This window comes from Triticum urartu, chromosome 2A, assembly GCF_056163025.1.
Source record: "Triticum urartu cultivar PI428250 chromosome 2A, HENAU_Tu73, whole genome shotgun sequence".
In the NCBI taxonomy this organism is placed as follows: Eukaryota; Viridiplantae; Streptophyta; class Magnoliopsida; order Poales; family Poaceae; genus Triticum; species Triticum urartu.
In genome coordinates this window covers 92,408,217-92,424,495 of record NC_141874.1, presented here as the reverse complement: position 1 = coordinate 92,424,495, position 16,279 = coordinate 92,408,217, and the positions used below count along the sequence as shown (strand labels likewise).

At 43.1% G+C, this 16,279-nt stretch overlaps 2 protein-coding genes and 1 long non-coding RNA gene across 3 annotated transcripts; 2 read left to right on the top strand and 1 right to left on the bottom strand.

Moving 5' to 3' along the window:
• Positions 1-260: 260 nt before the first annotated feature.
• Positions 261-3,263, top strand: LOC125535927 (tau-cadinol synthase-like). Its single transcript, XM_048698994.2, has 7 exons — positions 261-623; positions 979-1,237; positions 1,335-1,707; positions 1,857-2,075; positions 2,183-2,318; positions 2,400-2,648; positions 2,749-3,263. Exons 1-7 carry the CDS (start codon positions 336-338, stop codon positions 3,034-3,036), a joined length of 1,812 nt encoding a protein of 603 aa, XP_048554951.2. The 5' UTR covers positions 261-335; the 3' UTR covers positions 3,037-3,263.
• A 5,343-nt stretch (positions 3,264-8,606) lies between these two features.
• LOC147984008 (uncharacterized) lies at positions 8,607-15,409 on the bottom strand. Its single transcript, XR_015615792.1, has 3 exons — positions 15,324-15,409; positions 10,816-10,896; positions 8,607-9,594 (listed from the first exon to the last, which is right to left on the bottom strand). It is a non-coding gene; the product is annotated as an uncharacterized LOC147984008 (long non-coding RNA).
• LOC125528699 (uncharacterized) lies at positions 11,573-15,191 on the top strand. The gene is made up of 2 exons (XM_048693135.2): positions 11,573-13,769; positions 13,969-15,191. Exons 1-2 carry the CDS (start codon positions 11,574-11,576, stop codon positions 14,422-14,424), a joined length of 2,652 nt encoding a protein of 883 aa, XP_048549092.2. The 5' UTR covers position 11,573; the 3' UTR covers positions 14,425-15,191.
• Positions 15,410-16,279: the final 870 nt, after the last annotated feature.

Sequence of the window (16,279 nt, the reverse complement as noted above, 5' to 3'; positions counted from 1 at the left end):
GTCACAGTGACACAGTTGTACGTTCATCGAGAAACAAACAAAAAATATAGGAAAACGGAGCTGACACCCGAGCCGCTCTTGGCCCTCTCCCCCAACGCTGGCTGAAAAGTATGCACTTGTTTCGGCCCTCAAATAGGTTGTGCACTTATTTTGGCCCTCAGATAGTGTGTGGTAATGGTATACGTTCGAGGTCACGGTTCACAAATTTGTGATAAGATCGGTGAAAGCTCCTGAGACAGATCTTCGTGAGCATGGATGCCCTTAAAAGCTGGTTGCCGTGGTCCTTCCAGTGTCACAGGCTCACAAGTCACAACTAACAGAGAGTTCATTAGAGGATGGCAGCGAGTTTGAAGCCAACGCCGGCAATCCTACTCAGCAGTCCCTGCTCCTCATCTGCCTACTCCTCTCGTCTCCCTCTCCAACCGTCTCCCCGGCCCCGCTTTCCCCATGTCCAAGCTTCACCTGCCACGGAAGCTACACCGGCCTCTAGAGTTGAACACGAAACAAGATATACATACAACCATGCCTCTGCTGGCGTTGCCGCTGCTCCGAAGACGCTGTCCAGCTATGAGCCCTCTCTGTGGGGTGACTACTTCCTCGACTACGAGCCAAAACCACTGCAGGTATACGCTAGTGCTACATATGTATATATATTTTTTGCTTTATTAATTCCCAATCCATGTTTCATCATTATGGTTTGCTACATTACTAACCCAGATACTTGTTTCATTGCAATATTTAAAGTTATTCTCTCAACTTATTAGAAATAATATATGCCGTTTCAGCTATTTGGTGTCGTGTTGTAGGCATTTCTGACATTATTTATATGTATATATTACTAAGCGTAAAGCTCTAAAACAATTATACTATGTAAATACTATTCCTGGACAATCTAATCCACATGTTTACTTTTCAAGTATGCATGGTTCCTTTCGTTAACCCCAGCTAATTAATCTATGCATGCACGCTTGTGTGCAGAGGTCAGAAAAATGGATGACTGCAAGAGCTGATAAATTAAAGGAGGACATCAACATGTTGTTTGAGAGTTGCAAGTGCACGGTGGAAAGAATAACCTTATTGGACAGTGTCCAACGTCTCGGAATAGATCATCACTTTAAGAAACAGGCTGATATCGCGTTAAGTCAAATTATCGAGGATGAATTCAGTAGCTCTAGCCTCCATCACGTTGCCCTCCGGTTTGGCTTGCTTCGAGAACATGGTCTTTGGGTGTCTTCAGGTATCTATGTATCTATTTATAAAATAAATTAATACAGTACTGGTTATACAATGATATGTGTTGTTTTAACAATGTCTCACCAACATTTATCATACAGATGTTTTCAACAAATTTAAGAATGAGGATGGGAGCTTTAGGAAAGATATTACCAATGACCCAAAGGGACTTTTATGTCTATACAACGCAGCCCATCTTCTTGTTCATGGTGAGCCATCATTGGAAGAAGCTATCTCATTTACAAAGCATCATCTTGAATTGATGAGGGACACTCTCAAGTCTCCTTTAGACGAGCAAGTTAAACGTGCCCTTCACGTACCATTACCAAGGACATTGAAAAGGGTGGAAACACTCCATTATATCTCTGAGTACATGCACGAGGAACAACATAACCCAACTCTATTGGAGCTTGCGAAGCTGGATTTTAACCTTCTACAACATGTACACTTGAAGGAACTCAAATATCTCACTAAGTATGTCTTTGTTATACTCAACTACACAATGAAGCTGGAATCGATATAAAATGCATGCCTTCACGTACTGTATTTACAATTTGGATATTGTCCATCCAGTTATGTATTAGGACATATCTATTTTACCTAGATTAATCAAAGTACTTTAGGTGGTGGCGCGGTCTGTACAGGTGTGTCGGGCTAAACTATGCCCGGGACCGCCTGGTGGAGGGTTACCTTTGGTGCTATGCCATATACCATGAGAAAGAATTTGCGTTCTCAAGAATATTTCTTACCAAGCAATTGATGCTTATTTCCTTGATGGATGACACATATGATGCCCATGCCACCATTGAGGAATGTCGACAACTAAATGTGGCCATACAAAGGTTTGAAAGTTTGGATTTTATTTACATGCATGTGCAAAAACTAACATGCAATCAATATTCTATTTATGTCATGGACTGATTTTCATGCTATGTAATCCGACATGTAGATGGGATGAGAGGGCCACTTCTCTTCTACCCGACTACCTTAAAAGGTTCTATATTGAACTATTGAGAATATTTAAAGATGCTACGAGTGAAGTGGCAATTTGTGACACTTACCATGTTGCCTATGCCCGAAAAGCGGTAAACCACCATGTACCTTATATCTTTACCATATTTTTTAGATTGTTCGTTTTGTGTTTAATTTGTTTTTCTTCTATGCAGTTTCAAGATCTGTCCGCTTATTATCTCCAAGAAGTTGAATGGTTACACCAGGATCACAAGCCAAGCTTTAAAGATCACCTGAGTTTATCAGCCATGTCCATAGGATCACCAACGCTATGTGTAGGTTTGATGGTTGGCATGGGAGATCCAGTCACAAGGGAAGCATTTGAGTGGGCAGCTGGTTACCCAAAAGTCGCCATAGCGTGCGGGAAGATAGCACGTCTATTGGATGACATTGCCGCATTCAAAGTATACTCTTTTATTTTCTTATTTGGCCCAAACTATAACAACTCAACCACCAATAGGCACTCAAGATAATGTATCTAACTCCGATCATATAAATATGCAGGGCGGGAAGGCCAAGGGGGATATGGCAAGCTCTATAGAGTGTTACATGGTTGAGCACAGTGTCACAAGTGAGATTGCCATTTCCAAGATCCTATCACTGCTAGAAGACGAATGGAGAACTCTAAATCAAGCTCACTTCGAACATCATTCACACCTCCTAGTGGTGCGGCGGATTATTAACTTTGCTAATAGCATGCTAGTGTTCTATGCTAGGAAAGATGCATATACCTTCAGCATAAATCTTAAGGAGACTGTTGAGAGCCTTTTTGTGAAACCCATTCCCATGTAGCCTCTAATAGGTTGTGTGGCAGTTTATCTTCAGCAAAGATGCAGTAGCCTCTAATAGGTTGTGTGGCAGTTTATCTTCAGCAAAGATGCATGCCATCGTGCATCATAACTTATGAGTTGGAGTGTGTGCACTATATATCTTTTCTACATACAGTATAAGTGTATATGGTAAAGATAAGCAATTGTACTCAGAATTATTGAATGATATCACATACAGTTGTATGTCTCCACGTTGTTGCTCTCTCTCTCTCTCTCTCTCTCTCTCTCTCTCTCTCTCTCTCTTAATCCCTCCATTCCAAAATATGTGTTGTTATTTTAGTACAAATTTGAACTAAAACCACAACACTTATTTTTGAACGGAAGGAGTATTAAGTAGAATTTCACAAAAACCGCGCTCTTTTTTTGTGAAAGGGCCAAAACCCAACTATTAAGTAGCAAAGACCCTTAAAAAATCATCCAAGTGGAGTATTTTATCCCTGCCTGGTATATGTACGTTTTCTCTCTCAAAAAGGCAAGCCTACTATTCTATCTTCTTCAGTGACAATGTTTGCATCACATGGAGCTAGCTTTGGCCCATCCCAAATGATGCAAAATAGACTGCCAAACAACCTAGCTAGAAACTGTATCGTGGAGGCACACCAAGGAGGGATACAAGAAACTAAACACGCGGTTGTAATTAGGTCAGACTATTCCACCGATGCAGTCAGAAGAAAAGTTGAAATATGTACATATTCCAATTTTGTACGTAGAAATGGTTTTCAAGAGAAAATTACGTACACAGAAATCTCATTTTTGTCGGTGCACCTCTGAGTGCCAACTAGTCGCTTTGGCGCTTAGTAAAGCTTTCGGTACTAGATGCCAATAAGGCAACAAGTGGGCAACGGATCAACTTGTTGTACGAGGCCGTGGTGAGGCCCGGAGAAGAAATCAAAGGGGTTTGTACGCATGTGAGGCAAAACTGTTGGCAGCTATAGTTACTTGCTTTTGTACGCAATCGCGCACCACCATATAACATCTTATATTCACCACCGTACGTAGTTGAAATGTTCAAAAAAGAAAAGAAATGTTGAAATTAGAAAAATCGTAAGTAGCTGGTGTCGTCAGATTATGGACCCATTGTACTAGACACGTGATGAGAATGGACAGCTTTGGTTTGGTTGTTTTCATCGTCACTATCATGCACACAAGTTTCCGGCCACTGTATGTCTAGCGCTCCCGAGCTGTCCTCGTCTTGGCGCTTTTCCGAAGAAATCGCTGTCGAGCGAACCAAAGCTCCCGGAAACCAGCCTCCCGGTGAAAACCTGGAAACTCCAGCACGGGTCGTCGGATATGCAATCTAAGGAGCTGGATCATCCATCCACCATTCTATGTGTTTTACAGAAAAAATCAGAGGCTTTGTGTATTACAAAAACTAGCCCTCGGGTGCTTGCATGCAAACATGTGATGTTCAATCACAAGGGCATGTTTCAGATCCAACGGTGTAGGCATGGGTTTCCAAGTTCTCATTGAGTGGTAGGTTTCCATGTGATACTTTCTCGTCAACTAATTATGAAAACAACACCGCATCGAGCCATGAGACAAGGGAACCCTAGGAAATTTCCACAGACCACATACGCCTAGTGGAGACTTTGGAGAATGACTTCGTGGAAAATGTCACAAATGCATGTATGGTAAATGTTAAATGGTTGTATGTTTCTACATGTTTTGTACGTTGATCGTCATTACTGCAACAATATTCTGCCACATGGTTTTTTTTTGTACTAAAAAGCAAATTTTCCGCAATGTTCCTTAAAGGTAGTTCGAAGTGTCTCTCAAATCATGACAAGCATGGCATGTCTTGACATTTCATAGGCCCGGGACGAAAATAGAGCGGCCCCCTTAATAATATAAATATAAATATAATTATTTGTGTTTTGGCCTCGGCTCTAAATCCAAATATATGTGCAACACTCTCTTAAAGCTAGTCCACTATTTATTATTTGGTAATCATAACTTGGATAAAACCAAAATTCTAACATTCTCTCTTTAGTTTGAAAACTGAATGCTCAACAAAAAACATCTACATTTTTAATGTTGTTACCGAAAGCTTTTATGCCTTATATTAGATTAGTTCTAGCAAAATAGAAATGTGCTAAATTTTGCATAATACTTTGACAACAACACTGTTCTGGTGATATCTCAACAATCATTAATCCAAACTGAGCAAATTGGGTTCGAATGAAATGACACAACCATTACAAGCTTGATTTTGGTGTAATCTCAAAATTAAAGTATGTATAGTTCTGGTGTCCAAAACACTAATCCCATCGAACTTAAATTAACAAACAACAAAAAGTTTCAATAAAGAACAAACAAATTCAGGAACTTGGGACTACCAGAAGGGTTACCTTTGAGCCGTAGATCATGGGTTCAGAATCAACTGACAGATTCCAACCCAATCTAAGCAGTCGTGCTCTCCTGTTGTCGATTGTTCATCGGCTCATGGGTACTGCTGTGCATCAGGTGGTAAGGCGAGGTGAGAGTGCGAGGCGAGACGATGACGATCAGGCGATGACAAGGGTGCTCAGCGCAAGACAAAAGTTATCCATCAGTTGTGTGATGCATCGCTCCTCCTTGAACTGGTTTGTTCTATCAACCATGGTGCATACGCATTTTCTTAAAGGTAATAGTCCGTAAAGGCAACACTCCTAACCGCTGACAAGCAACACTGTCAAGCATAGTATGTCTCAGGGGAGAACAACCATGCTAGGGTGAGATGTCTAAGGAGGATTACGTGGCAGCAGTCATGCAGACGGTACCTTTGAATATCCAGTTCAGGAGGTCTCTAGTAGAGGAGCGATGGAACACCTGGTTGCACTTAGTGCGGAGGTTGATGGACGTACAACTCTCTGATCAGTGCGACACCTTGAAATGGCAGTTATCAGGTAATGGAGTGTTTTCGGTCAAATCGATGTACCTATACCTTATTAATTTTGGCCCAATCCCGAGATCGATACACATTTGGAAAGTTAAGGTTCCCTTGCGAATCAAGATTTTTATATGGTTTATGCACAAGCAAGTGATCCTTACCAAAGATAACTTACTTAAGCGAAGATGGATAGGTAGCTCACGATGTTGTTTTTGTGTTCATGATGAAACAATTCAACACTTATTTATTGATTGCCCTCTCGTGAAGTTACTTTGGAGGTCCATCCATATAGCTTTTAATATTATTCCTCTAGTTAGCATTGATGTGTTGTTTGGGACGTGGCTAAATGGAGTGATTCCTGAGATTGCGTCAACTATTCGGATTGGAATATGCGCATTTCTTTGGGCTATATGAAACTGCAGAAATGATATGATTTTTAACAGACTATCCATTATTAATTTCTTGCAGGTTATCTTCAAGCTACGGCATGGATCCGTACGTGGTTGCTACTCACTTCTACGGGCTCCAGGAAGCATTTGGCTACTGGGTGCAACCGATGGGAGATGGTCGCACGGGCTATCTTCAACTGGTTTGGATGGCGTCGGGGTCGCATAATAGGATAGGTCCTTGATGTCCTTTCGTCATGCTGGTTGTGGCTTTGAGTTGCTTTAGTTTTTTTGTACTTACTTTCTGAGCTGTACTCTGCAGATCAGACTATTTGTTTTGCTGAACTTGTTTTAATAAAGTGGCCACATGCATCTTTATGATACAGAGGCCGGGGATGTCCTTCTTTTTAAAAAGAAAAAAAACATCATTAGCTATGAGGCTTGAAAATATTTTAGATTCTAAGTCTCTACAAGGTAATACTTGCACAGGACTAAACTGCAGTCGTATACGGCAGAAATGAAACTAGCCAAAGTTTATCTTGCGAGCACTGGAGAAATGTTTGGCCGCTACGACCATCCCGCCGGCCGGATAGTACGTGCCCCGGTCGCCAGTGTTCGCCACCTTTGGTGAGCGAAACCACGCAAACCAAGACACCATCTCCGACGAGAAACCAGAGCCAGATTTCCTACCGTCTCCCATGAGCGAACTAGTAGTAATTGAACTAAACCTCTCCACTCTTTGCCTTCGGTCTCTTCAGTACTGTTGTTTTACTGGTCAGTTGCTCCGCAGGGCATTATATAGCATTGCGAAGTAACTGCCATTTCTGCTCGCTTGGCGCCCATTCCAGTTAATTGGTGTATGCAGCTCCGACAAGTGGTGATGTGGTTCACGTCTACAGTTGATATTTATAATTTGATTCGTAATGATCCCTAAACCGAGCCATGGATCATGCTGGTGTTTTAGACATACTGTATTTGTCTATTTTATATGGTGTTGAATTAATAGCTCTTGAATGACAAACACCATGTGTGGTCGTTGAACAATTAGTAGCCTTCGATGCCGCTTGTAAGTTGTTATTTTAAAAAGAGACCCAAAGAGCATCTTACATATGATAATTAAGAAAAACATAGCTAGTGTAATGGAAAGACAATTGGAGACATACGAGCAGCAAAAATAAAATTACATTGGAAATCATATCGGCTATTTGCTTCCTTCGATAGTACGCCGTCCTTCTAAGATTGAAAATTGCACTTGTAAAGATAGTGAAACCTTCAAATATCCTCGTTAGACCAGCTTTGAAGACCGCAATAGTCATCGCCACTTGAAACAGGATCTACAAATCGTTGGAGGAACATCAGTTGGGGCACCACCCCACACGCAAGTCTTACAATTTTTCACCCTAGTCTAGAGGGTTGAAGAAATTGGACCATGTTGCTGAACAAATCCGAAGAGGATGTTGAAGGCACGTCACCAAGATCCAACCAACCGCTCCCCTTGATGGACACGCCAACTACCAAGATCGAAAGAGAGCCAACAAATCTGGCAACACCTATCCTTATAGGTCCTTCATCGACATCAGACTGAACGTCGTCGAGGTAGGGAGAGACCCAAGAGACATTATTCCAATGCTACATTGCCACCGCCACCTCATTGTTACCACTAGGGACCCAAAACCTAGGGGAAACAAGAACCTATTAGAACGAAGAAAACACGAAAATGGTGGGTCAACTCTCCTCTTGCCGATCACGAGGCCGCCGAACAGGAGAGAAGACAGGGAATGGGCGGTGGGGTGGACAAGGCTTTGGATGGCAGCTATGGTTGGGAGGTGGAGTTTTCGTTACGTCGAAAAATATATACGATGCGCCTTCAATGTTAGCAAGCTGTTAAACCTACTTATTTACTTTGTGTTTTCTTACATGTTCATATTCTATGTGTCGATGCTTATGTTAGTAGTAGTGAGTGTGCATGTTGTATATAGTATCATGGTTTGAATTCTTACTATTTGGGCTGGAGCCATCTATTATGTCATGTGATGTGATATTTTGTATGTCAACTCCATGTGCTAGCTACCAGAACTGATTGTGTTGTGCTGCATATATACGTCTATATATTAAAGTTCGACCTGAGCCTTTTGCATTAAGATCATGACACGTTCAGCTTCCGTATTTGGCTATATGTCTGTGTCAACTATATAAGTTGGTATTAAGCATTGACAATGCACAGAGCCCAAACATACCATGTTTCTCATATTTCAAAATAGATGTTCAAAATGATTTGCCAAATCTCCAACCATTGTGAAATCATGCGTTGATAAAGAAGCCCAGATAGCATCATCTGTCAAAAGTTGATAGCAGGTAAACCAAGACGACCAAGGCTAAACAAAAGCAACTGAAACAAAGTGCAGTGCAGACCCGTACGAACGTGGGCAGCACGGTAAGATTCCTTCGTTTGGTCCATTTGGCTTGCATGTGCACACGCCATGCACGCTCCTCGTCAACCGCGCTCGCGCCCGGGTCTTCACGCGGTCTCCGCTGCACTTTGTACTCGCGCGGCTCTATGCTACTCCCTCCCAACACCCGTCGCGCGGCTTCCTATCAGCTGGGAGGATACGAGCATACCCGACAAAAATACTCACTCGCCCCTGCTTGCTTCTATCGTGCCCGGCTCCCCATCTGGGATAATCTAATCTAACTAAATCCACCAAAAGCAAATAATGACACGCAGCAACTTACTTTCGGGTAGCGATGATCGACGGTTGGTACCGACTTTTGAAGCGAAGAAGAATAAAGGAGCTGCTGGTGCACCATGGCGCTGCTTTGCTGTGGAGAGAAGGCCTGTCTGCAACATGATCTACAGCACATCGAAACAGCTATTTGGAATTAGCTTTCACAGCACGTATCTCTCCCCCCGAGCCAGAGGGGCAAGGAACGCAACGCAAAAGTAAAACAATTAAGTTCGTTACAAACTCCATGGAGCAGAAAGCAACATGTAAAGCAACACTAGCCAAGACAGACAAGCTAGCAGCATCAATCTTCGAGCTTCTCCCAGTCCGAGACGACATGGATTTCATCATTCCTTTGTCGATTCTTCATCAGGTAGCTCAGAGAAGCACGGCCACCATGCTCAGCATCAGCACTGGCTTCAGCCCAGGATGGATGGTCCGAAACCACCGTACCAATCAGCCTGGTTCCAGTTTCATTGGCGATCTCGGTTTCCTGGGCATCAACCCCCTGAACAAGGCATCTTTTTCCTCAGATGCCACACCTGTTTCATAGAAATTCAATCATTTCTGCAATTCCATACTCCCCACGGAACAGCAGAAGAAACAAAGTTTAACTGAGAGCTTTTCTTAAATCAAATCCTATGAACAGCTAAAGACTTAAAATCCACAATGCTAACATCAAATATAAGCTCAACATCATCCCAAATGGCTTTTGCAACAATACACTCAAAAAACAAATGCTGCACCGACTCAGTTTCAGTAGTGTCTACACTCGAGAGGTTTTGCCATGCCCCTCCTCCTCCTCAAGTTATCACAGGCCATCACTTTGTTCTGGGATAGAAGCCACAGGAAACCCTGCATCTTGGGGGAAATTTTAATTTGCCATACAGCTGGCAACACGGCAGGTTTGGGCACCTCTCAAGTTCACTCATACAGTGATTTGGAGGAAGACACTCCTTTAGAACTGGCAATGAATTTTAAATCCAGCCACATGGTCATGAGATCATCAGTGTATGTCCTCCTAGTTCAATGACATGTGCGCATGTGATGGATAAGGCATGCCGATGAAGGCAGGCACCATGCATGGCACAAACAAAAGCGATCAGCAGTAAAATATGTGCAGCACTTTGGCATGCTTTTCTTAAAAGCACGTCCACTATTATATATTCCGAGGTTTAACTAATCGACTCACCTACCGTGACAGGCAACGGCAGCGTGGTGTTACCATGCCATATGGCAATCCGTAGCATCTGGGTCTCATTCACTGTTGCATAGATAATCAGACAATCATCGCCGCTGAGAAGCTCCCGAGCCCATCCAAGCAATGGCCAACGGACGAGGGAGAGAGCACTGCATCTCAATGCCACCATCTCATTACGGTGCCAGACAAGTAGGCAAGGCCGCTGCTGCTGCCAAGCCGGAAATGGGGCTGAATCACTTTGTTCGCTTCGTCGCGCTGATCGAGAGGCTTGGCAATGCCTTGGGCACGCTGGCCTTCACGTGGGCGACTGTTGTCCTGCTCGGAGGCTACTCCAAGGATCTCAGTTTGGATCATGATTTTTGGTATGCAGCAGCGATAGTATTCCTCGAAGCTATAAGGTATGACGATAATCAGTTTTTGTGAGCATACATACATCCATGAATAGAAACCTCTCGCTGATTTGTACATTTTTACAGAAGTTCTCAAAATTAACCTCAACATATCATAAAGCGTTAATTTAGGAACATTTGTTGGCAGAAAAGAGTGTAATGGATGCTCATACCTTAGCGCCAGTACTGCTTAGCGCAATATGGCCAGGAGGATATGAGGCTGGCTGATTGATTGCTAGCCCATGGTCACCCACCTGCATTGATGAGCTTTGTTATGACCTTTCTCTCTCTCCAATCTGTGTACTACAACAACAACAACAAAGTCTTTAGTCCCAAACAAGTTGGGTTAGGCTTCTCTCTCCAATTTGTGTACATGTACCTAAATTAACACTACGTAGTACCATAAAAAAATTGGAAGTTTTGAAGTGTACAATCTAACGATTGAAATTAGCCTTTCCCCAATTATGGATATAGGTTTAACTTCCTGTTAGACTTTCCCCAGTTAAGCCATGGAAACTTGTATATTGACAACATGTGAGTAATTATATAATAATAACAATTATCACTCAATTATAGGTACGCCGTCGGTGTTCTCCTAGAATAATGCAACTTTTCTACCGTCCCTGTCATGAAATTAGGTTTAACGACCCAAACTTGAAACTAGCAGGGCATGCATTGGAAACATCTATACTTGCAACTAGTTCATCGACCGCTAGTAGAAAAATATACTCTGCCTATTGCTGCATCAATGCCACCAAGCTAGGCTTAGCACAGTTAGGGTCCGATTTAACAAGAACCTAGCATTATTATGATCTACTGGAATCATGTCTATCTTTCTTAAACACTGGAGTATGATCTGGATGCTCATCATCTTGGGTTTGTGTCCATATATCATTTAATGACACCATATATGCATACTTGATAATTCAGGATGTTCACCCGCAACAACAGAATGGATTACCAACTGTTCTTTAACACAAGGGGAGCCTTTAGACCTATGGGATGGAATGGACTGGTTGTGGTACTATGCTTTTTTGATGTTTTCGTGATCCTCTGGAGGAAATATTATATGACTGATATGACGCTTCTAGCGATGGTAATAATACTTGCAACTGTCCGGTTCCTGTCCGGGCTGAAACTGCACATATGGAAACCGCTAAGCCGTGCCACATCGCTATGGAGCCCCTTGGTTGCAATTTTACTCACGGCTCCCCCTCTATCAGCTTGTATTAATAAATACACATATGATGGTGATGATCATGATCCATACAACAGATGGATAGGCCTGATCAGTTGGATTGTATTCACAACACTACTGGTGCCAGTGCTATTGGTAACAATAAGCAGGCTACGGTTCACCAGAGTCATTAAACTAGCGGATAGTATTCTTGGCAGCAAACAGGAATTTTGGCACCGAGTTGTTATAAACTTGTGCATGATTGCTGCGCTAGGGATGCAGGTGTACATCCTACAGTTAGGTCAACCCACGAACATCCTTGTTATCTTGATAGTTCAAGCGTGTGCCTTGGTGGTGGTGTCATTTGGCAACTTCCAGGTTCCAGCAGCAGTGGTGCGTATCTGGCTAGCAAGCTTGGGCTTACAGCATGAGTACAAGGATGATCAAGAGAACCTGAAAGCATCTCTCAGAATTTTCTATTGGATGGTGCTTGGGCAAGGAGTCCTCTACGCTGTGGCTTGCATGCTCGAGTTATTTTCTTTCATCCCTCGGAGATTCCTTGTCCATTGTGGTGGGTTTAGAGGTTACTGGGGAGTGAAATCTGTCGATCTGTACTATGCGTACGCCTTGGAGAAATGCATGCAGGAGGGTGTGCTTGCTCCAAAGAAGATCAGCCTGAGTAACTTTGCCATGGATTCTCTAAACTCGGATTCATCCAAGAATCAGATCTATGGTATTCAGATGATGCACAGCTTTCTGCAAAGGGAGCCAACCAAGGCACAGCTACTTTCAAAACTCGCCACTTCTACCAAGACAGTGGCCAGAATAATTAGCATGTTGGATTGGACAAGTCCAAAGGATATAACTATCAGATTATATGCTGCGAAGGTCACCGCTGAACTTGCAAAGGACCTCCGTGTCGTCACTTTCCCCGGTACAATACAGCTTGTGTCCGCACTTCTTGATGCTGACAGTGGAACAAAAAGAGGAAATCTGCTTCTGGACACAGATGATGAACAAGAAAAACAAGACCAATTTCTGGAAGATGGCCAAGAGCAACATACAGTAAGGGATGTAGCTGATAACCAAGGGCAAAGACGAGAACAACTTCAAGACACCGATAACCTGCTCGAGGAAACACAAGCCTGCTCAACCCAACAAGCCTGCAATGACAAGCCAAATTCTTACATACTCAAATGCTGGCAGCATATTTTAGAATTATGTTCGGTTCCCAAGGAGCAGTTACCGACAGACCATGATCTTCTCCCTGCACTGGCCATGTCAATTATTGAAAGTCTTGCTGGTTGTGATCAGGAAAACTGTGTGCAAATCAGCAATGCAGCTAACCTCATCCCGAAGATCATAGGATTCACAAGATTCAGACATGCCATGAACACTGTGGATACCGAAACACAACAAAAGCTCCTGCTTAAGTCATCACTGACAGTGCTGCAAAGACTCGCAAGCATTGGCGGGGAAATCGGCATAACACTGCGGTACAAGATATCAAAACATCCCTTGCTATTGAGAAACCTTGCAGAAACCTTGGAATATAACGGGAGCAGCCAGGAATTGATAAAGTTGGTGGCAGGAATCCTCAGGAACATTGCCATTGATGGGAACACAAGGCAGGAGATTGGTCGCATTCAACTGATCATCATTAGGCTGACGCAGACATTTATCAATGGAGAAGGAATCATGAGTACCAATGCTGATCACTTATCACGGAAGGTCACCGGGCAAGCACTGGCAATGCTCACAACAGAAAGTGTCCAAAATTGCTTGATTGTGTTGAAGGAACCGGAGTTCATTAAGAAACTCAAACCTATGATCTCGATCCATGGCAAGTACATATATGTGGCAGCAAGCCTGTTGCGCAATCTGTGCCTACACGCTCAACCCGAGCTCAGAGAGTCAGACCTGAAGGAACTATCTCATACCTTGAGAGAGGTGAGCCCTGTTAATACAAGCAATGACTGCACTATTAGAGGTGGCTAATGAAGTTTACTATTTATACTTGTTCTTGTGCGTAAAGTTGTTTGTGTTAGTTTAACCTGCAATTTTTTACTTCTGCATGTTTACTTATCACTGAATAACATAGTATAGTTGCACATTATATTGTCATTAATGACGATACATTTCACTACAGGTGTTGGAAAAAATAATTGATGTGGAAGGGGCAGAACTAGAGATCCTCATTGGCCTTAGTTCACAGATTTGTAGAATCATCCCCAAAGACTTTACCGAAGAACTAGAGGGCGGTCAGATTAAGCAGAGATTCGTGAAGAGGCTGATTGATGCGTTGAATGCAAACATGGAACCTAGTGCTCATTGTCCTGGGATCAGAAGGGTGATACTTGAGCAAGTCATTAACATGGTGGAGTGCAATTATCACTATGCAAACTGTTTCAACAAATTCAGGATGACAGAAGCCCTATCAGTGGTAGAACAAACACTGTCGAAGGCTGAGGACTACAAACTCTTATTGGGTGATGCAGGTCTCATGGAGTACAGCACCCCTATCTCCGCCCTTGTGGCAAGAGCAAAAGAGCTAGTGACTGACTGCGATTCAATCGTAGATGGTAGGATTTCTGAACAAAGTTGAAATATCATTTCATAAGAGAGTTGTAGAAGATTCTCCATCTACAGTTGTAGTGAACTGTATGTTGTAGTACAATAAGTGACACCGTGGATTTAGATTTGATAACAAGAATGCAGATGTGGACAAAAGAACAATCATGGCTTTAGAGTCCCAAGGTGCTGATATAGTTTTAGAGATTTCATATTTGTAATTTGAACCTGAGATGAAAAATAGTGGGTATGTGTTCTGTATTTGACAATGAAAAATACTTTCGTTTGCAGTGGTAACAAATGATTTCTATTATTATGCATAATCAAATGGTTCTATCTGTAACTAGTTAATCCATATCACTGTTTTAGCATATACTGTTACAGGGAAATTCTCATAAGGTTGGTGCCAATGCAATGAAGGGTTGTGTTTCAAAACAAAGGTCCAATGTTTAGAAGAAAATCTAGGATTATGCATCTAGGTTGGGACAACAGGGAGATAGCATGATGTTATTCTTGCTATGAATAATTCTGCTTCATGTGGACAGTGACATAAATGAGGCAAGAAGGCCAAATCTATGACCGTGCCCCCAGGAGGCGATGTAGGTGCTATGTAAAATCCGCACAGCAACATTGTAAAATCCAGGTTTATTCCAACACCACCAAAGCTGAATTTGCACCCACCCACGACGCGACTGGCCATTTAATACTACCGTAGTCAGTAGCAATGCCCCAGAAACCACTAACTTTTGCTTCTCGGATCAAACCCCGCTGCCGATTTGAGCACAGAGGGTGCCCAACAGCCGATGCGAACCCTAGAGTTTGGCAATAAAATGGCCCTAACCTCTCGAGGGGTGCCGGAGGCCGGAGCTCCGGCAGATCTCAAGCGAGCGCGGCCGGTGGCCAGGGGGAGAGGGGAACGGAAGGTAAAGGCACCTGCGTACGTGGGTGTTGGAGATCCCCGCCGAGCTGATCGCCCCCATGGCGCACAGACGGGGAGCCGAGAGCCTTTGCTTGTCGTTATTGTCTCCTTTTTTTGTTGAGAAATTGTCGTTATTGTTTTTCTTTTTGAGAAATTGTTTTTTATTGTTTGTGTAACGGCAGAATGATTTTTTTTTAAAAAAATCATATATATTTATCTTCAATCAGGCAGTACAACAAACACCATCTCTCCCTAATTTATTTTTTATAATCTTTCCCTAATTTATATTTATTTTTATTATTTTTTTAATTTCTTTCCCTAATAATAAAGCACGGATTGACTCCCTGGATTCATCGTCACAATACGCTTCTTTCCGTGAATTTACGCTTTCAGTTTGAATTTAAAACATATACACAAGATGGTACTAAAAAACTATTTCGTTCGTTGGTGACAATTGTTTCCGAGCGCAGTTAATGTTGGGCTGGAGTTAGACAAGTATGCTCGGTCAGATGGGCCAACTCTGGCCGATAGCTCGTCCGCCCCACTCTGGTTGTCCGTTGGCCCAGCTTGATTGAGTGCCTGTGTACGCATGGGCCTCATCATCGAACATCGGCTGTGGACACCGATTCGAAGGGGAAAAGGAGAGGTTTGAGACAGGAACTCACAAGGGGCTCGAATTTGTGGTAGGGGCGGCCGGGGAGGTGACGAGAGCAACAGTGGTCGACGATGAACTGGAGATGCTCAGATGCTCCGGGAGCCGAAGAAGACGAATAAGATGGCGAGGTTGCGGAAGCGTCTTAAGCGCTGATGGTTCTGGGACAGATGTAATTGATTGCGAGGAGATGCTCGCAGGTGACGTCGCAGGCGTGACGGCGACGACGGCCGCCATGCCTCTCAATCGAGTAAAGCTCCCCGGTCTTCAGAAGGCTGCTGGAAATCAACCGCCGGGAGGTCCTCAACGAGCTCTACC

Bases quoted from the DNA above. Each gene is read 5' to 3' on its own strand.
- LOC125528699 (XM_048693135.2), top strand. From the start codon at position 11,574: ATGTTCACCCGCAACAACAGAATGGATTACCAACTGTTCTTTAACACA. The intron at 13,770-13,968 runs GTGAGCCCTGTT...ATTTCACTACAG, and splicing joins TATCTCATACCTTGAGAGAG to GTGTTGGAAAAAATAATTGA.
- LOC125535927 (XM_048698994.2), top strand. From the start codon at position 336: ATGGCAGCGAGTTTGAAGCCAACGCCGGCAATCCTACTCAGCAGTCCC. The intron at 1,708-1,856 runs GTATGTCTTTGT...AAAGTACTTTAG, and splicing joins GAACTCAAATATCTCACTAA to GTGGTGGCGCGGTCTGTACA. The intron at 2,319-2,399 runs GTAAACCACCAT...TCTTCTATGCAG, and splicing joins TTGCCTATGCCCGAAAAGCG to TTTCAAGATCTGTCCGCTTA.